We start from the raw sequence: 21,085 nt of genomic DNA, 5'->3' as shown, positions 1-21,085 counted from the left end.
TAGGAATATTTTCATGAAATACCAATCATTCAAAACAATTTGCAAAGAGACTAGGATAATTTGTAATCTTATTTTCAGTGAATTTGCTAAGTGATGGTTAAAAGCAGAACCTGTATCTTCATTACCTATCTCTGCTTTTACCCACTAAAAGTGGACCAAATTCAAAGACTTCTGTCATCAAAATGTACTTTTTATTCACAATCTCATCGCTTTTCTTACTCTTCTTTCTTTGTGGGAACACAATTCTGAAAAAGACAGAATAATTTTTCAGACAAGTTCAATATTTTGCATGATTTAAATTTTTTGATTATCAAGAAGAATTCAAATCAAAATAACTTATCTGGTATGATGTTACAAATTCTTACCTTGGTTCTCTGCTAATGGTTGGGAAAGCACAGACACCTCTACAGAATAACTGATATCTTCTTCTTGTTCCAACAATTTCAAAATTTAAAGTTTGATCAAATTGGCCCAATTCTTCTGATTGGAATCTTAATCTTAAAACAGTTTCACCATTGGCTGGCACAACCCATCTAAATATTGTCAATCTGAAAATACATAACATTTGGATCAAAAAGGTGAAAAGCACACAGTGAAAATACACAGATCATGACAGAGGAAAGCTTTCATGGCAAAGATTTCAACAAAATAAGAAAGATAAGTATAGTTCCTGATCATGAATGACTGGATATATTTTGCATGTATTCGTGCTATGCTCTGGCAGGTCAGCAACCAAAATTTTTTATCTATTTTTTTGTTTCATCTCCAACAGGATCACTAAAGATGGTAACTGTAGAAAATTTTGAAGATTGAGTGAAAGAATGCTACGCTATATCAATATTCTTGTATGTTCTGTCAATGATCAAAGACAAAGGAATTAAAATGTTATGGTTATAATGAATTAAATTGTGCTAAAAACAAAAACTTGTGAAAAGTATCAGTTCTAGTTTCTGAAATAAATGTGAGTTAACAGTGTGAAGATTATTGTGAAATCAGGTGTCCAAATTATTATGTCGGTCTCGTTGAAAGAAATATATCAGTATTTTGGGTGGTATTTGTTAATGTTTAGGATAATTTAAGAGCAATTGTAATGGAAAGTATCAATGATTGAGATGTTTATGTACACTTCATGACAACTATTGTGGCAAAAAATTCACACAAAACATAACACATTTCTCATGCCACTTTTCTTCAGGACACCTGATATCTATCTATTAAATTGTTATTAATGGTGTGGTCTAGTCTAGCTCACTTACTTGGGTGTTTTGGGCTCAGTCAATGCTGTCCCTTCGCCAGTTGTAGTGCTAAAATGGTATTTAAGAAAAAATGTTAATACTGAAGTTTTGATTTTGAGTTTGCTTGTTTTAAATTCAAATCCTTTATTAATCACATCAAAATGCAGTATGAGGTCATGGCACACAACGAATGAAACAAACGTCAGATATTTACCTTTGTCCATCAACATCTGAGACAGGAGTTGTGGCCCCTGGTGGTGGAGACTGAACAGCTTGTACTGAACCACGTCTGTTCACTTTCTTCCTATCGGCACTACTTTTTCTTTCCTTTTTACTTTCGCCACTAACTTTCTGCTTGTCTGTTTTGCCTTTAGATTTAGTGGGTGTGGTCAGTTCTTCTTTTATCTTATCAGGCGTAACAGACTTCTCTTCATCTAGGTCAAGGTCTTTTGGTTTTTCTTCTACTCCTACATTGCTGTATAAAAAGAGTATTTTCATATTTCTGCATTATAAGCTATATCATATTCAACTAATGTATTCTAGAATAGTTGGGTTCCAAAAGAAATCACACTATATTCAAAAAATATTAGAAATTTCACATAGATTTAAATATTTTCTTATAATCAATACAAAACCTTAATGTTCTCCCTCTTATGGGACAAGTTTGGAAATTTGTAAGATAAAATTCAATGGTTTAAACACAGGAAGAAACAACTTACGGATCATCAGGTGAAGAAGCTATAAAAAGAAATTGTCCACCAAATTCAGCCACTGGTGGAGGTTTACGTTTAACTGGGTAGGGGATGACACTAAATGATGCTGGTGGTGGTATTGGAGGACCATGATTTCCTAGTCCTAATCCATCTAATACCTTCAAAACAAAAGTAAAATATGAAAGAAAAGCAGCTCTTGACCTGCAAAATCTTTACAAACCCTGAGCTTATGCAGTGGATTTCGAAGCTTTCTATTACTTCATAAAAATCCTTGTTTCTTGAAAAATAACTGATTTTACCCTATTAAAGTAGGATATAAATAAAATTCTCTCACTGACATATACTGGCATTCTTCTGAAGTGTGCAATAACTTGAGACACTACAATATTATATTACCTCATCTAAAGATGGTAGTTTTCCCAGCTCCAGGGCTTTTTCTCCAGGTTGGATATCTTTAGTAGAACAATCTAACAAAATATGTGGTATACCAATACCATCATCTGGTTTAGGCTCATTGATTTCAGTTTCTACAGTTTCACCTTCTTTAACATCTATTTCACCAGCTGCTATTGCTGCCTAAAAATTCCAAAAATGCTGACTTGAGTTTAAAATATATATCTCATTTCTCATTTCTGGTGAAATTTTTGTTCTGTTATATCAAAAGCTCAGAAATTCAAAAGACCTTTTTGCTTAAATTCCATCTGACAAAGAATTTGCTTAAGTTGCTGAGATATTTCAAAAATAACAAGTAATACAATACCTCTCTTGCTGCTTTTTCTGCTGCCTCTTTTTCTAATTGTTTCTGTCTCTCCTTCTCTCTTTCCTTTTCCTTCTCTTTCTCATGTTTATCTAAAATAACATAAACATATAAAATACAGAAAAGAAGTTTTATATTCTTAAGCTCTGAATCTAAGACTCATGTGATCTAACTCTTATTCTTTTAAACAGTGACAAATTTCAGAATAGTATAAGAGGCTATTATATTTTGCTCTCCTTTGGGTTTCATTATTCAACAATTAGATTGACACTAAGACTAATTTTGTGAACAATTTGTTACCTTTGCCTTTTCCTTTTTTACCAGAAGGAGGATGTTGTCCACCATCTTCATCTGATTTTTCCGAAGGTGTTGGTGGTCGTCTTATTTGTAAAGTGGTACGATCCCAGTTCTCTAATAAATCATTCAAATCTTTCTGACTGTGTTCAAAATTCTTGAATCTAAAATAGAGGGAAATCAATAATCACAAATCCTGTAAGACAATGCATTAATAAATAAAAATGTTTGTAATGTAGAAATGGTAATAAGTAAGTAACTGCAGTAGGGAAACATTCTGAAATATGTCAGTTGTCTAAAAACAGTGGGCAGAAGCCTGAAACTCAAGAGTAACAACATGATTCAGTTTCTGTTATAATATTTCTAGAAATGGTAATATATTATCTCAAGATCAAAATATTTGAAACATTTACTTTTGCATGAGAGCTAATTCTGCCTCTCTTGGTTCTTTCAATTGGTCATCAGATCCTGAACTAATATCTCCATCTTTACATTTATCTCCCTTTTCTTTTCCACCTTCTTTTTTACCTTCTTTTATTTTCTTTTTTCTGTAAAAATTGGGAATAAAATTGAAAACTGATTGATTCCACTCCTTTCAAAACAGCAGACCACAAAGCAGCCCAATGTAGGCTATTGCCTCATGGTGGGACAGACAATTGGTTGTTCTCTTTAGATTATGTTTCTTTTTGTCTTAATACTTACTTGGCTTCATCTAACACTGTATCACTTTTCTCTGTTTGATGAGATTCTGGACGGTCAGCATTAGAAGCTGTTTTGACTGCTATATGATCACTATCATGAGGTCGTGGTCCCAGCTGAGATTTCTGACCAACCCTATCAACACTAGGGGCAGCACCAGTTCTGCCACCAGCTGGTTGACCTTTCTTATCTTTATCTTTACTGTCTCCCGGCTTCCCTTTTTTACCTTTCTTATTTTTACTGTTGACAAAATCAAATAAATTAAGTTATTTTATAATCATTTATTTCCTTTTTCGGTTTTTTAAGAGAAATTCAATATACACTTGTTCAATATGGAATCTTAAATTACTAAATTTCTTCATAAAAACAAAATATAAAGCGTCTATCAAAACTTACGCCTCTTCTTCAAGACGTCTTTGTTCTTCTTCTCTAGCCTCTCTTTCACGTTTTTCACGTTCCAATTTCTCTTCTAATTCTCTGTAAAGAATTCCAATTAATGTTATATAGACCAGTGACAAGCACACATATGATAAATTGCTGGTTTGTGGAATTTTACTATTTGAATGCAGATTTTGATTCATGATCATACAACAGAATTGTCTTAAAAGGGGAGTGTGAACCAGCTTATTAATTTGATATGTAATTTGGTGTTGATATTAATGTTAAGGGGGGGAGTAAGTCTGGTTTTATCAACTATCAACAATTCCATTTTCACAATTTGTCACCATAACATTAGCTTTTAACTTTGCTTTAAGACTATGATATAGATTGTTAAAAATAGTAAATTGGTGCATACTTCCACTTTCAGTTTTTCCATGAGAAATCTGTTAAAGCTATCATTTGTATATATCATTGAAGAAGACAAAAACTCATGCAAAGCCATTCTACATGTCTTCATATATCAAATACAGAACATAAGGGAAAGTGACAAATACATAAAATAAAGTGTTTAACAATAAGTTTGATGTTTCTGTAATATGGCCTAGGTATATTATTTGAATGATATGCAAGCTTTTTGATCTGAAACATTAGGTATTGCACCATACCAGTGATATGTATTGATGTGCATCAGAAAACATTCCACAATACCTCACTTTTCGTATTGACTGATTTTTCAATTTATTTAATCTAAAAGAAAATGAAATCAACGGGTAACTGTATCTTATACTTATCAAGTCATGCTTTAATTCATTTAATACATGTACACGAGAAAATGAAATTAAGTTTACACATGTCTGAATTATATGATGCAATGAAAAATATTGCCTACTTTTTCAATCTTTCTTTTTTAACCGCCAAACGTTTCTGATCGACAACAGCTTTTTCTTCCTCACTTAAAGCATCATATTCTTCTTCTGACATCTCTTCTAATCGTCTTCTCTCATTTTCTTCTGCTATTTTAGCTTGACATTCTGCAATACAAATATTTCAGATCAAAACAGATTATGATTATAAAATAATAAAGATAGCAAGAGAGAATTGATATGGTAAATTGATATCACTAATTAGATCTTCCAATATCAAAACAGGCCAGTGCATTTGAGACAGTCAAAATCCTTTGTAATTTCTTACCTTTTTCTTCTAAATCCTTACGTTCTTGTTCTTTTAATACATTATAGTCTAATTTGAGTGTTAAAAAGAAGATAAATCTTCGATTGTTCAAAGCTTTTAGTATAGCATTAGCAGTAGATTGATAATTCTGTGAGAATAGAGTATCTAGACCATCAAATACTACACCCCTATGACAATCATTCAACTGAAATACAATATTGATGATTACTACAGTACATTTGCTAAAACAATCCATCAAATCATATTTTTGTGGTCTTAAAAAGAAGTCTATAGTTAGAGTAGTCTCCCCTGGGAGTACAGGAGGCCTAAGGAAAAACATTTTGTTTCAAAACCATAGCAACTGATGTTTCTAAACAATGTTTATATGACTTAATTACCTCTTGAATTAATATTTCCATATGTGACAGAAGCTGAATATCTAGTCTTTTAACAGACGTGTGATACTAATGGTTCATTACCATAGACTTCAAAAAAATCTTTTACCTGTAATCTTTCAGCAAGTATTTCAGTTAACAAATCTTCTGGTAAAACACAGCTCATAAATCCTTCTTCACCACCAGTACTCACACTGACACTTAATCTTCGAGCTATAGGACCTACTAGAGGTGGTGGACTGCTGCTAGGAACCTGAAAAATATCAATACCGCACACACTGAGCTATGTTGATATTACTGAACAAACACAAAAGGGGGAGATTTGGAGATGTTCAACAGCACATAGGAATTTAGGATTGCAATCATCACTGATGAACTTTGTATTTCTAATAGTATCTAATCTAATCTATTACAATCTAGACCTGCACAACTGCCATTGTTGATATAACAATCTCCCTTACCTGACTACCAGTAGCTCCATCAACAGATGATGTATTGACAGCACCGGCTGTAGTTTTAGTACCAGCTAAACTGGCATGTTTTGCCTTTAATTCTGTTACAGTACTGGTTTTTCTTCCGGAAATAACTGATGGTGCAGCACCAATGAGAGCACCAGGTGCAGCTAAAATTTGAATAAAAAAAATAAAAATTATAAAGGATTTTCCATTAATAAATCTATATTGGTATCAATGTGATTCCTTGCTTTTTAACAGTAGTATATAAAGTATAAGGTAGCAACCAGGAAAAGTTTGGCCTTAGATGTTGAATTCCAAAAGACACATGACATACTTGGAGCAATTCCTTGAGTATGAGCAGCAACAGCTTCTACACTGAGACCACCAGCATTCTTTCTTTCGGCTTCTTCAAGTTCACTTCCTCGAATTTCTTCAGCTTTCTTACGAGCAGCCTCAGCACAAAGTTCCCTTGCTTGTCTTCCAGCTTGTGTATTACCATTAGATATAGCATCTGATACAACTCCATCAACTGTCAATATGGCTGTTTCATAATGTTTAGCTAGAGTTACAGCTGCACTTGTTTTACCTACATTATCAAATTCATTAACATTAATATTATGTGACAGATTGGTTTTCAAATAAGAAACTGGAGAGGCCAGGGTTAATTATAATGTAACTACAGTATCTATATTCCACAGCAAAAAAATACATGTCAATGACTTACCTGCCATTGGAGCACCATGTATAATTATAGCAATACCACGCCTGTTTCTGGCAGCTTTTCCTTCTGGAGTTAAATCTATACCAAGATGTCTAGCTATAGAAGCTGATACTGGTGTTATTTCTAACTCTCCAACACTTGTATTACTACTGGCTTCTTCTACAATAGAAACAATTATCCACAATTAAAACATGAAAAGAAAAAATATTATAGAATCAAGTTTGCTGAGCCATAGGACTAAAATGAATTGCTAATACTACTGACCTGTATCTCTGATTATCTTTTGATTATGCACCAAGCACAAATTGAATTCATGAACATTAAAATATTTCTGTCCTGTTAAGGAATATGGGAATAATTACCTTCATGCTCATCTTGTGGTGGTGGTTGTGGTACAGGTTGTCTAGGTGTACCATCTCTGGAGGGTACAGTAGTTACTATAGCTGGTCCTGATTCCAAAGCACCAGGAGCAGTATCATTATCTACTGTACCATCTTCTGTTACTTGTTCTGATTTATTCTCAGCTTCTTCAGCTTCTAGTCTCTGTCTTTCTTCTTCTTCTAAACGCTTCATTTGATCTAAAAAAAAAAACAACTTATAATCATACACCAATTGCTATCATGGAGAGCTTGCTTTCAACTTTCCATAAGGTTCTGCAATATTAATAGTAGAAGCCCTCTTATTGATGAATTTGCTAAAATGCAGTCCAGCAATAATGCTGAGTGTTGACAAGTCTCCTTTACTTACCATCATAATACTGTAGAAGTTCTGTAGGTAATTTTTCATTTGTGTCTCTTGGTGGTAATAATAAGGTATTATATTCATCATAGCCTTTCATTAATCTTAATACCTGTAACAGACATATATATACATATGAATCAGAAGGGAATTTACCAGCCTGAAATATTTGAATCTAAGCATTATATTGGTTTCGGATTCCGTTCCCACAAGGTATAGCAAGTAACAGGTCTAATTCATCAGACATTCCGAGATTTTGGCACAAATGACTTCAATTGATGTGAACAATCTTATAAATTTTATTCAATAATATTTGACAATTGAGTCCTTATATTTTATGTTTAGATGGAATGGGTTTGAAGGCTTTAAAATATTACTTCAGTGCAATAAGCTCTTTTACTCTTACCTTCTCCTCTTCAAGATAAGTATTATCAAACTCTAAATTGTAGACTTCTATAGGGAAACTACAGGGATTACGAATAGTAACTTCTTGTTCATCACCACTACTGTGGGGCAATATAGGTCCAAATTGAACTAGGTTACGTTCTAGTTCTATTCTTGGTTCTAAACCTTGACCTCTACAGAATAACAATATCCTCTGACTACTCTGTACAATACGTAATGGTATTCTATGTTCATAAAATTTCTGAAAAAGAAATGAATTAAGTTCAGGGTTGGCTATATAGAACTCAAAAAGTGATTTTGAATTCAAAAGACATGAAAATGGGAACTAGATCCAACAATTTGCAGGAAGCATGTCATACTAAGCTCTGGGTAAAGCTTTAAAACCTCAAGAGCTTTGCATAGCCATTGTTATTGCTTTATGATATATCAGAAATCCTTACCTCTTCTGTTGGCATAAATTTGACCTGAACATCCATTCTTTGTCCTGGCATTAAGGAACCACATGGTGGCATCATTTCAAAATGTTGAGCTTTCTTTCTCTCCATTTTCATTTTCCTTCTTAGATGCATTGGTATCTTTTTGTTAGCCTGAAAAGATCAAGGTAACAAAGATACAGTTCTGGAAAATTATCACAATTCACACTGACCTACTGTCCAGTAGCAATAGAGCAATATTGTCTGGTTAGATGTCCTACAGTGCCCTGTTCTTAATGGACATTTAAACCAGTCATGCCACAGCAACAGATCAACATGGTCTATCATGCAAATAGTTATCATGCAAAACATGGGTTCCAAATTCAAGAACTTAAAGATGCTTTACTTACTTGTTTTAATTCTTTACCAGAAGGTAGAGAGCTCCATTCACAACGTACATTTTGATAATTATGTAATTGTACAGTAACTACTTTACATTCACCACATTTCACATCATCAAAATTGATGGTATCATCTGATATCAGCATATCAGGCATTGTAACATTAGCTTTTAGTCTGATATTTACTTGTGGTCCATTTATAATCTGAAATAAAAGTAATTTTGTTTGAATTAATTACTAGAAATGAAATTTTACAATAATAATTTCAATATTCTAATTAAGTTTCAATTACATTTGCCCTCTCAATTATTTTTTTCCTTTGGCTTAAAACTTACGAAAAAATATCTTACATTGATAGGAACCACTGTTTCAACAGGTCCTAATGGTAGATTAGCTCCTCTTGGATCAAATTTCACCATGAAGTCAACCAATTCATGATCGGGAGCTCCTGGTAGATTTTTAACTCTGTCCAATTCAACATGGAAGCCAAGACTATGGAGATTCTCTCTTTCAACTTGGAATGATACAGGGAACCATCCAGTATTAGTGGCACTGACAACATGTGTTTTGACTGTTCCTAATACAACATAACCAAAGTCTAACAGATATTCTGGAAGTTTGGTCCTGAAAAGAGAGCATCATCAAATATTACACAGGTAAATATTCCTATTAAATCAAAATAAAGTAATATAGTAATAATAAAATCTTTTGAAATAACTTATAACCTGCTTAAGCCATCATTTTCGTGATCTTCAATTTATTCTAGAATACTGACCTAACTTTAGTCTTCCTATGTTTTTTATCAGTAAGTTTACTATCAGCAGTATTTGGTGGGGTATCAATGGACCTGTAGGTAGAGGCTACAGCACTCTCTATAGCATGATCTCTTACAGCTAGTCTTTCAACTTCTAGTTGTAATTCTAATTCTGATGGTACTGTTTCACTCTGAAATATAAATAATTGAAAACCATGGAATAATAGTGATACATCAAACTTCATCATCCATTCCATATATAAGTTAAGGTTTGTATTGGATCAAGACGTAACTTGTTGACATTATGTTGCTAAAAGATATTTATGTCCTAATTTAAGCCTAGATTTTAAGATACATGTATTTGTTTTAAGATGCTTTTTTGTATATGGAATATGCCTGAACTCTACAACTTGGAAGCAATACTACCAATCAATCTCATATTCACTCCTCAACTTACAAATATTTTCCAAAAGCAATTTCACATCTAAAGAAAATAGGCAAATAGATCTTTACCTGAATCTTAGGAGCCATCATTCTATTGGAGTTTCTAACAGTATTATTGACACTTCCAGATTCCTCTGTGACATTTCCTCTATTCAATCTTTGTTTAGCTTCTTTCATCATAGATTCATAATAACCACCATCAACTGTGTTCCTTGGTAAATCCAGTGAGATCCTAGAAAACACTCCTTCACCATACACATGTATGGTATCTGGCTCGAAATGAGCTACTTGTATCTGGAAACTCTTGTGGAATTTTTCTGGAACTCCTGGTAGAAACTTGACCACAATTTTCTGTTCTGAAAGTGGTTCTATATAGCCCTGAAATTATATGTTTGTAATTCTAATTATTTGATTGTTTGGCTGTTTCAAGAATGCAAGTTATCTGAATTTGAGTATACAAGATCTATTTTCCATAAAAACAAGGAAGTCATTTAAAAAAATAAAATACTTACTGTATGTGGTATCATGATAGGATGACCAGGTTTTGGATGTTTGGCTAGGCTAGGATCCATATTTAATCCAGTAAAATTAAATCCTACTTTCCCAGTATTAATCAAAGTAATCTCAGCACTTCCTACATTATCATACATCTAGGATAAAAAGAATTCATTCTTATAAAATGTTCAAGAGAGCTGTCATAGTGACAGCGATCAATTTATGCTGTAATAGCTATGGACACAGGTTATCAATTGATAGCCATCCGATCTGATAGGCGAGTAAAAGTTGTGCATAGGAACAATTTCTTTTCAGCATCAGTTTTATTCTGTTAATAATCCATTATATTGTTTTCCTGTGCAAGAGGCCATTTCACATGAATATATCTCTCATAACACAGACAAAACATTGAAGAATGAGATCAATCTGCCTACCAGTTTTCCAAAATCTATATCCTTTGTATCAAAACTATATTCAACTAAGGATGCCTCTCCAGTAAGTGTCAATTCATAGTTTGGTCCTCCTTCAACTTCACAGAGTGCTTTGACTTGACCCCAGATATCAGCATGGCCATAAAATGTCAGTGTTATCTGTTCTGTATCTCCAGGTTGAAGAGTTCCGTATAGTGGTAAAATATCAAATATCTTAAAGAGAAAAAATGTATATTATAATAAGGACATGATCAAAACAGGGATTTATCAATTTCTTAAAAAAAATTTCAAAAAGAAACTCCTTAGCAATATCAACTACAAGTACAGGAACATGAGCAGATAACCCTAATGTACTGTTTCCCAGAAAATGCAGTAGCAAACACAATGTGCTTATTTCTTCTGAATCATCAAAGGCGACCTAACACTCGGTTGAAAACAACCATCATGTGAGCCACAATTATTCTTTCATCAAATCAAGAAATTTGTCATACTGTCCAAGGACTCAAATCTTTGACTTAACATAACATTGTGATAAGATTGTATAAATAAATGATTACCTCTTCTACACTAATAGGAGTAAGATCATCTGGTTGTTCTAGTAAAGCCGACAAAGCTCTATTAGATTTTAAAGCTGATTCTACATCTCTTGACATTCTACTGCCAATCTCTAATCTTTCCACTTCTTCTTGAGTTTCATCTTTTTCTCTCTCTGTTTCTTCAAGTTGACCCTTAAAAGATTAAATCAATTCATAAGCACATCATTAGGCTTTTGCTTATATTACAGCAGAAGATTAGATGACTTCTTGTATCCATCTTTACTCTTGACCACCAGCAAATCCTTTTTCATTTCACCCAAATCCTGAGCAAGGTAGCTAAAGTCATCTTTTTGATTGATAATTTTGTACTGAAATAGTATGAAGTAAGTATGAAGTAAGTTTGTAGTACATTTAAAGCAAGTGAAGTAAGTTTGAATGAAACCATACCTTTTCAATGTGATTGTTCTCATCAGATGAAGTACTTGCTGCATCAGCATTTCTATTGTCTTCGATATCCTTATTATTTACATTATCTTCATCTTTTATTACATCTTCATTATCTTTATCTCCTGGTAGAATTACATCCATCTGAGAAGATAAATCAAATAGATACAAGAGGATGAAAACCCATGAAAATCAGCTTAAGGATGTTGACAGTAATCTTAGTAAGATTCCCTAAACATGAGCAGAAGAACAGAATAAAAACAGACACAATGAAATAAATAGCCCGCTGCCAAAAATGTCATAAGAGAAATGCAGGCAGCCCAAATGGATCTGTGTCAATTTTGTCGTTCTTTATGAAAAAAATGAAAATAAAACTTGGTCTCACCTCCTCCTCTGCCAAATCTTCATTATCATCTTGTACAACAACTTCAACTTGTGGTTCTTCTTGTGATTCTTCCTGAACTTCGTCAACTTCCTCTATAGTCAATGGCTGACTACGTTTAGGATGATGTCGAATCAGAGGTTGATTTTCAATCAAAAATGACCATCTATATTTGACTTCCATAGGACTATTGTTAGTTAAGTTTACATACCGAGTGACCTCTGTATCATTTAATATACAACCAAAGTCGATGTTGGATTTTTCAAACTCAATATTAGGGAAATAGACTTCACCACGTAAGGCAATGTAATCCTGAAAAATTAGAAAAGGTTTACATGAGAACAAAAAATAACCATTTGGAGACAATAGTTAAGTGGTTCTAAGCAGATCAGAAATTAGAAAAACTTTAAACTTTCCAAGTTCTTTACAACTGTTACTTAGCTATCTGTCAAATAAAGAAGTTCTCAGACCACTTGTCCATTCAATTGATAGTCTTTGAGAATGGAAATAATATCACAGGAAACTAAAAGCATCTCTGTTGCACCTTGTTGAAGGAAAATGTATTTTACCTTATGAGGATGTTGTTTGTAAGCTATATGTAAAACTTCATCTATAGTTCTAATATGCTGATCATCTTTATAAGCAGGATCAAATTGGATCATTAAGAAATATTGTTCTCCAACTGGTAGATGAACTTCCTAAAATATCAAATCACAAATTCATTTTCTACATCTAATAAGTACAAATGTCCTAGTCTGTCACTTCTAGTGCTGCTTAAAAAAGAAACACCCATATGATAATATTTCTAAAATCAGAAAACTATGTAACTTTCATAAGTACTTTTTTATGCCATACACAATCTAATATTCTACATTATGAAACAAATTAAAGGTCAATGTACTCCATCAGTAAAAGTTTTTCAGAGTTGGGAGTTAAGCCTTTGCTTTGACTGATGTTGGTATATGGGATCAGCATTACAGGAAGTGGAAACCTATGTAAACTCCTACCGTGTTTAGAACTGAAGTACCATCATCTGCTAATATAGAGAATGGATATTGTAACGTTAGTTCTGTGGACAATGGTAGAGTCGACACATTGCTGATTATCAATTCTTTACATTGGACCTTTAACTCATCTTCTGGTAACTGTTAAAATAACAAATATGAAACAAAATATAAATCAGTGATCTTTCTACAACTAAAAATTCAGTAGTAGTGCCACACTTGTGTCGGATCATCTGGGGTTCTGTGGCAGTCAGTTAGAATGATGGTTCTTAACCTGACATCATTTGCTTGGTTATGTCCAAACAAATGGGGGTTTGTGGGTTCTTATCATGGTCGGCATGTGAAAGATATCCTCAAAATTCCACTCAACTCTGTAAATGGGTACTGATGAACTTGGAAAGATTAATGCCAAGAGGTGTGGTCAAGAACCAGCTGATAAAAAGATCCTTTGTGAACCTGAGTTGTAATCCTTGTAAAATATTGTTGGTTGCTTGCTTGTTTCTTTCTCTCTTATTTCAAATATTGATATCAAAAGAAATGTTACCTTATCAACTCTGAAGAAGACACTTTTAGTAGAGAAATCTAACAAGGGACTGATAAAGTCAGCTTGTATATCAACTTTCATGATCAGTTCTTTACCACCTTGTCTTCCCAATATAGCATGACATAGTAATCTCTCTTCTACTGGCTTCGGTCTGAAAAAAAGTTTGATAACATTTCTATCAAAGAAAAAAAACATTTTCATCAACAACATTGGTTCTTATGGTATTTTTTAGCTGTTCTCAAAATTGTTACTAGAAGGGTGTAGTGCATCAATGAAATGAATGAAACTTCAACTTAAAAAATGGTAATGCATTGAGTGCAAAGTATAATGCTGAATTTCCCTTCACAGGAAAGCAAACACAAGAAACACTTACTCAGACACAAAACCTTCCAGATTCATTTGTATACATTCACCGGGTGCTAAATCCATACGACTCGGTGTTAATCTAAATATAGCTCTTGCTGGTTCTACTGGTGGTGGACGGTCCTAAAATTAATACATTCATTCATTAAGTTTTGTGAAACTAAAGAATTTGCCATTGAGGTTCTATTGGTAATGCCATTAACAGAACTTGATTTTCTTGACAGGTCATACAAGACTATTATTGCCTTACATATATCACAAATCTTACTCACTGGAATATTATTTATGCGAGATTTTGTTTGAAAGGAAAAGAAAACCTGAATGTGGTATATATCAAAATGTCTTAAATTTTAGAAAAAACCTTGAATTTCATATCTAATGGATTATAAGCTGCCATTTCTCTCCTTGCTTTACTGATAGGACCAAACCCTTCTGTACTCCAAACTAACTGTTGATGTCGTCTGCCACTATTGGTCAGTTTGAATTTCATGTTGAGTGGACGATTGCTATAAAAAATAAACAGTTCAAAAATGAGTTTTTGGCCCATCAGATTTTTTTGAAATAACTATTTTTCATTTCAAAATTAAGATACAAATGAAAAAGTCAATTTTGTATTGCAATAAACCTTGTCTACACTTACCTGAAATTGGGACCTAGATCTAAGAAGTTTGATAATGGTGGATCCGACTCTATTGTTGTTCCCTGACCATAAGCCATCAATGTAATTTGTTGTGTTCGACTTTCTTCAAAATGTATTTGTAATTTATCTTGAAACTTAACACAGTCATCCAGATATGCTGATATTTTAACTTTAAATTGAGATTCCGGTGGTATTACTCCTTCTTTTGGCTCCACATAAAATACAGATTTTGGTTTCATCTGAAAAGAAATTAATTCAATAACCTGTTTTACTTGAATTGATTTTTTTAAATTACCGAAAAGGATCTCAGTCAATTCTCAACTTTGTTCTTGTCCTAATGTAGGTCTAGTAAAGTTACCAAAATGCAGAATTTACTGAAAAAAGGACAATTCACTTACCATGTAGGCTTCAAATTTAGCTGGTATTAAGGATTCATTAGTTAACATAACATATCTATCAGTTGGTGTTAAAACTGGTATTAAACCCCAGTCTACTATATCTGGTTGAACATGTACTACTGGACCCTCACCAATACAGGTCAAATGTATGGGCTGAAATAATACAATAAACCAAATATAATTTGTTAACCAGCTATACAATTTGTGTGCTAGAGAGTACAATAGAAATACCATTTAAAGAACAATTTATTGCCATGCAATGTAATGCTTACAGTATTAGTTAGATTATGCTGAAAATGGTAAATTGAAATATGAATGAGAATTTTGAAATTGGCAAATTTTCTATAGTTAACAAGCCTATTATTTAAAGAGGATTCAATTGATGATTTCAGGGACAATTCAAAATACACCATTCTAATATATCATACTCAAAACTCTGAACCATGATCAATATATTAATCATAAAATAACACCTACCAAAGGCAATTCTGTACTACCAAATATATTAATATAACAAGTAACATCCTGTTCTTCTAAACTTTGTGGAGCTATTATAATAGGTACACTACAGACACTCCTTGGTGCTATAATACCCTAAAATAAAAAAACATAAAATATTTTGCTTAAGATTTGCGAAAATATTGATAATTAACACTGCCATGCTGTACACAATGAGGGATTGTGCCGAGACAGCATTATTACCCCATTCTTTTCTTATTTTGAACTGTAGATTTATTGGACAAATGCCTAATGCTTTTTTAATGGTAGAACCTTCAGCCTGCATCAATGACAGGTGTAAACTGGGTTGAGAAATCAAAGAACAGTAACCCAACCAATATCAGGATTGAACCCTGGACCTCTGAGATATATCAACCACACCACAATCAATGAGTCACCCAAGTTTAAGATGGAATATAAAGTGATACCTACCCTTGGTATACTACTACTGTAAGTTATAGAAGCATCATCAATACCAATTTCAGATTGTGGTAAAACTTCATATTTTGCTGGTAAATCATTATCATTATGTAGTTTAGCAAGATATTCAAACGGGTGACGCAAAAAACATCTTCCATAATCTAAGACTGGTGTCAATACAGCTATCTGTGGTACAACACATCTACAAAGAAAAAACCAGTCCTCTGTATAAATAACAATTGATAATCTATGTAGGATATCTAGGTGTAAATGCTTGCTCTTTCCATAGTACAATGCATCACATACTTATGGTTATGGCTTCTGAACATTACGATTTGATGGGTTGCTTATTTCCCTTTTTCTCATTCAAATAATGTTCATTTGAGAACTAAATTAGTAGCAAAAAAAGGGTTACTATTCTTACAGCTTTTTTTTTTAAAAAAAAGAATTGCATGCAAAAGATTGGATATGTAAAAAGATATGTTCGTACTTAGCCGAGATAGGTAGAGATAATATTTCATTTCCTACTCCTTCAACATCCACAACCATCTTCATATCATACTTCTTAATGGTATTAGATATCAAATTAATAGTAATCTTAATCTCACTCTGTGGTGGTATGGTACCATCGGCTGGTATTATATGGAATTCTTTGGGTGGTTCTGAAGTTAATGATCCAAACTCACTACGATTGCTATCAGTTGCATCAGAATCTATAGTACTGCTAATACTTTCTACACTACCGTCTCCTGGCACTCGAAGATGATAAGTCAATGGTACCAGAGCTGTGTTTAACATATTACATGTAACTTGATGTAGAAAGCCTGGAAATAACAAAAAACATAATTATACAATTCCAATGTATGTTTCGTCCAGGCATGCTCTTACCCATAGTCTCTTCAACATTTGTCTCTTTTTGCACTCATACCGTGATATACAACTAGTTTCTGATATTACAGATGAATCAGGCCAGAAAAACTTGGTGATGAATAATTCTTTGGAGAGTTTAGTGAAGAAATTACTTACCATAAGAAACAGTTCCAAACTTTAATTTGGGTACATTAAACTGAAATGTTGGTCCTATGACTGATCCACTGAAAGGAAAATGGATATTCGAAATATATTGAACTATGAATGACAATTTATACAGCCAAAATATATTCATGTAAATTAATATCAGTTGAGCAAAATCAGCCAATTAAGAAAATAGTCTTGTTAATTTAAAGAGAGATGATGCCTCAATAATTATGACAGATAAAATCAACCAACCTGAATTTGACTTTCAACTGCTCTGGAGATCCATCAATTTGGAAACAAAACTCTTCTGAAAAATCTCCTAAATGTTGACTACAGAATGTGACTCGTATAGCTTGATGTCCAGATGGCATGACAATACCTTCTGATGGATCAAATTGAAAACACGGTCCAAACAGTGAGGCATTGGGTAAAACGCTATAAATAGCATCAATATCACCATGATTAGCTAACACTATTTCATAAGAGTGGACAGATCCTATAAAGATATTGCCCATATCTAATGTTTCTATAGAGAATTCTAATTGTGGTCCCATTCCATCACCTTTGATACGTAACGGCAGACGGCTTTCACGTCCTGTTATATCACAATAAGCTGTTCTTGTATAGCTCTTAGCTTCATTTGGTTTAAATACCACATTAACTTCATATGATGAATGTGGCCAGATCTCTCCTTCTACTGGTTCTATCTTAACAACATCATCATCAAACATCATATTATCACCGGCAACAATCTATTAAAAAAACAGTATAGTAACCATGATTTCCAGATTTTACTTACTACAGTGGTGGGAAGAATAGATGAACAGGAAAATATTAAAATAGACGAAAATACAGTGGAAAAAATGCATATCTGAAGCACACCAATGGAATATCATAGAAGAAACCATTATTGTTTTCCTGAAATTTCTTGAGAGAGGAGAAACTTACCCTTTTTCTATTAAGAAATGATCTTTCTAATATAGATAATTTATCACGTAATGTAGGATCTAATATACAATCATCTAAAAATCTATCTTTATCTCTTCTTTCTGCTCTCTCTAAATCTATCTGTTGTCTACAAACAGAAAATTACATTAAGATAATTTTGATCTCAAGAAAGGGATGCGGTGTGGAAAAACACAGGCTGAAAGAGGTATCAAGAGATCATGCCCTACCTCAATAGCAAACACTGCCACATTATTCATTCTAAATGAGCTCAAAATTTTTTGACTCAAGAGCTTACAATTTGTTATTGCATGGGACAAATTACCAGCAAGTACATTGGCAATAGCGATCAAGACTTTCAGGGTTGTGTCACTGAATATATACTGTTTTTCAAGACAATGTAACTGTAGCTTAAACACAGGCATCTCAAGGAATAGTGCTGAAACTAAAAATACTTACAGTAGTTTCTCTTGATCCTCTTCTTCTTGAGTAGCAAATTGTGTCCATTTAAAATGTGCTATGACACTGGATCTATTGTTGATAGTTATAGTTCTCTGATTAGCCATTGATATATAGGTATTCTCTATCTTTATAGAATTTTTATCAAGTCTCACATTACTATCTTGTGCTGCACCATATAATACTATATAGATATCTTCACCTAAAAATATTCAGAAATCAAAAAGATAACATCAACTTATTTATGTGTCTGAAGTGATGACACAAAGGCAAAATTTATAATAATAAACAAATTTTGCGATGGACACAGGAGAAGTGCTGTACATATCTTTTTCACAGAATCATGGCTTATAATTACTTTTAATAAATGAAATGAATAAAGGAATTCAACAGACATGTAACTTTCTAAGACTGTCTAACTATAATCTCATAAAATTCAAACCAAAGCTGAATCTTTAATTAAAGAAATTGTTACTCCTTCGTAACTCAACAAAAATTTTGTATTTACCTGTATCTAAATGTAGTATTAGTTCTGAATTATGGTCACCAATTTTATTAGGTGTAAATTCTACCACAACTTGCATACTTTCATTAACACCTAGTACCCCAATATCAGGTGTCACACTAAATACTCTAAAATGAAATAATATCAGATTTTAATCATCAGATTATTTATTGGGTCTATAATGCATAAAAGGGTTGTCAACAAATTTTTCAATTTGGTGATTACCTTGCAACATTTCTAATTTGGCCTTAAAGGAATATTTCCTCTATTCTAAATGCCTTTTTTGGCAGGGAATGTTTTAATGCTACATTAGTAGTTAAGGAAGTTCACTGTCACATTTTGTGGTATATTAACATACTTATCTCAAATGAAATGGAGTGAGCCAGGTACATTTAAAGTGAAACTGATGTAAAAGGTAATAAAATAAATTCTTACCCTTCAGCATGAATGTTGAATTTAGCCTCTAGATTTCCAATATTTCTGATCAGTAATGTTCTAGTATTGGTATATTTTACTGGACTAACAGGAAAGTGTATTTTATCAGGAAAGTCTAAAATAGCCCGTGCTCCAATTGCATTAACTGGTACCACAAACTTCTCTCTTTCTGTTGTACATATTAATTCATGGCGATAATCCTTGAAAAAAGATAAAAAAAATAACTGTTTCAACGAATTTTTTTTTTTTTACATATTCCTGGAATTGAAGTCACCTTATAAAATCCTCTTTGGTTTGTCAAAAAATAATTAACTAAATCAACATACCTTTTTCTCGTGGGGTGTAAACTGTATTTTGAATATTGTTGGTAGACCCGGGCCAACTTTATTACCAACATCATGTGGGCTGATGATTTTAAAATATGGAGAGTTTTCACAACTAACTTTTACTAATCTTGGAACCTACGGTAAATTGAAAGTAGTTATAATCAAATAAAAACATAAAGTAAAGTATAAACTAAAAATAATGACTTGAAAAATGTTCAGAATATCTGTACTTCAAAATAAGTACTTTCATAAAAAAAAAAGATACTTTTGTTGTATTTTATGAAGTTATGAGTTTTTTCTTGACCATTAGTTGCATTTCTTTTAACTTGCACCTTAATCTTTTGGACTTTTATACTGTTTTACAAGTAAAATATATAGGTGGCCTACCTTATCATTGTTCCTCAGAGTCAATGGTACTTCATATACTTGATGAGGATCATAGTTTTGAAAATATATCTCAGAAGGATATGGTTGAAACATTGGTTCATCAATATTGATCTGTGAAAACTATTTAGAGAGAAAATGTAAAATTATTTGATAGTTAATTGATGATAAACATAACAATCACATCTCTAGCTAGTTGTCAAGTCTAGTTCTGTATGACTTTGACTTCATCTTCGCCAACAGTAAAATATTTGTTTGGTTTCGTTGATTCCCATATTTGTGACATCATAAAATCCAAAGACACCATTTGCAGCAATAACCAGCATAGAGAAGACTCTTATGAACAATTATAATCATTTTCCCTTATTAACTTAAGAGCTGGATGAAAACCAGACTTGATACAAATAATTTTCAAATACGCCCTACAGATGTGAATCCAACACATTCAATTTAATTCAAAAATCTTTTCGCATCGTTTTTACCTTCTGTAATGAAGTATCTCCCATATCCAACAATTCTGTTTTACGAGGTATTTTCATGACATGGGTGTTGGCCAACTTCTGTTCAGTATTCATAGACATCTCAAACATAAACCTACTTGGTGTCAGCTACAAAAACAGTAAACTTCAATAAGCTTATTTAAACATTTGAAGTCACACATTTACACTTTAATCTAAAGAATTGCAATATTAAGCTTATAGCCAAAGCTTCTTCAATTCTGCATAGTTTCCAGAAAAAAAGGCATTCTAAATAATAGATATTGAAAATTGAATATCAGGGGTAGTAGAATCTATAGCAATAGGTAACAAGGTTAACTGTCATTTGTTTACCAATTTGGTGACATGAGCTTATCTGCTATTATCTAATTACATTATATTATAAGC

General features: G+C 32.7%; 1 protein-coding gene across 1 annotated transcript in view; it reads right to left on the bottom strand.

The window, feature by feature from the left end:
- LOTGIDRAFT_122343 (hypothetical protein) overlaps positions 1 to 20,809 on the bottom strand; it is a gene marked incomplete at both ends in the record, with an annotated part of 38,613 nt that extends 17,804 nt beyond the window's left edge. The window contains 47 exons of the mRNA XM_009060116.1: positions 126 to 245; positions 366 to 548; positions 1,165 to 1,200; positions 1,450 to 1,710; positions 1,955 to 2,106; positions 2,345 to 2,524; positions 2,709 to 2,797; positions 3,006 to 3,163; positions 3,702 to 3,938; positions 4,095 to 4,175; positions 4,969 to 5,110; positions 5,271 to 5,454; positions 5,754 to 5,897; positions 6,073 to 6,266; positions 6,482 to 6,685; positions 6,824 to 6,979; positions 7,183 to 7,398; positions 7,568 to 7,670; positions 7,965 to 8,204; positions 8,404 to 8,550; positions 8,787 to 8,981; positions 9,128 to 9,401; positions 9,553 to 9,722; positions 10,096 to 10,353; positions 10,488 to 10,625; positions 10,905 to 11,114; positions 11,459 to 11,616; positions 12,257 to 12,575; positions 12,833 to 12,961; positions 13,265 to 13,408; positions 13,812 to 13,962; positions 14,185 to 14,297; positions 14,536 to 14,680; positions 14,815 to 15,053; positions 15,213 to 15,365; positions 15,690 to 15,806; positions 16,143 to 16,332; positions 16,621 to 16,954; positions 17,157 to 17,224; positions 17,400 to 17,899; positions 18,096 to 18,222; positions 18,552 to 18,753; positions 19,060 to 19,184; positions 19,492 to 19,691; positions 19,818 to 19,952; positions 20,205 to 20,324; positions 20,684 to 20,809. Coding sequence (XP_009058364.1) covers positions 126 to 245; positions 366 to 548; positions 1,165 to 1,200; positions 1,450 to 1,710; positions 1,955 to 2,106; positions 2,345 to 2,524; positions 2,709 to 2,797; positions 3,006 to 3,163; positions 3,702 to 3,938; positions 4,095 to 4,175; positions 4,969 to 5,110; positions 5,271 to 5,454; positions 5,754 to 5,897; positions 6,073 to 6,266; positions 6,482 to 6,685; positions 6,824 to 6,979; positions 7,183 to 7,398; positions 7,568 to 7,670; positions 7,965 to 8,204; positions 8,404 to 8,550; positions 8,787 to 8,981; positions 9,128 to 9,401; positions 9,553 to 9,722; positions 10,096 to 10,353; positions 10,488 to 10,625; positions 10,905 to 11,114; positions 11,459 to 11,616; positions 12,257 to 12,575; positions 12,833 to 12,961; positions 13,265 to 13,408; positions 13,812 to 13,962; positions 14,185 to 14,297; positions 14,536 to 14,680; positions 14,815 to 15,053; positions 15,213 to 15,365; positions 15,690 to 15,806; positions 16,143 to 16,332; positions 16,621 to 16,954; positions 17,157 to 17,224; positions 17,400 to 17,899; positions 18,096 to 18,222; positions 18,552 to 18,753; positions 19,060 to 19,184; positions 19,492 to 19,691; positions 19,818 to 19,952; positions 20,205 to 20,324; positions 20,684 to 20,809 — 8,267 coding nt within the window. The remainder of the gene's footprint in view (positions 1 to 125; positions 246 to 365; positions 549 to 1,164; positions 1,201 to 1,449; positions 1,711 to 1,954; positions 2,107 to 2,344; positions 2,525 to 2,708; positions 2,798 to 3,005; positions 3,164 to 3,701; positions 3,939 to 4,094; positions 4,176 to 4,968; positions 5,111 to 5,270; positions 5,455 to 5,753; positions 5,898 to 6,072; positions 6,267 to 6,481; positions 6,686 to 6,823; positions 6,980 to 7,182; positions 7,399 to 7,567; positions 7,671 to 7,964; positions 8,205 to 8,403; positions 8,551 to 8,786; positions 8,982 to 9,127; positions 9,402 to 9,552; positions 9,723 to 10,095; positions 10,354 to 10,487; positions 10,626 to 10,904; positions 11,115 to 11,458; positions 11,617 to 12,256; positions 12,576 to 12,832; positions 12,962 to 13,264; positions 13,409 to 13,811; positions 13,963 to 14,184; positions 14,298 to 14,535; positions 14,681 to 14,814; positions 15,054 to 15,212; positions 15,366 to 15,689; positions 15,807 to 16,142; positions 16,333 to 16,620; positions 16,955 to 17,156; positions 17,225 to 17,399; positions 17,900 to 18,095; positions 18,223 to 18,551; positions 18,754 to 19,059; positions 19,185 to 19,491; positions 19,692 to 19,817; positions 19,953 to 20,204; positions 20,325 to 20,683) is intronic.
- Between the last annotated feature and the right edge of the window lie 276 nt (positions 20,810 to 21,085).

This window comes from Lottia gigantea, assembly GCF_000327385.1.
Source record: "Lottia gigantea unplaced genomic scaffold LOTGIsca_40, whole genome shotgun sequence".
NCBI classification, from domain to species: domain Eukaryota; kingdom Metazoa; phylum Mollusca; class Gastropoda; family Lottiidae; genus Lottia; species Lottia gigantea.
Note: the sequence above shows the minus strand (reverse complement) of the source record. Positions and strands in the feature narration are given on the sequence as shown.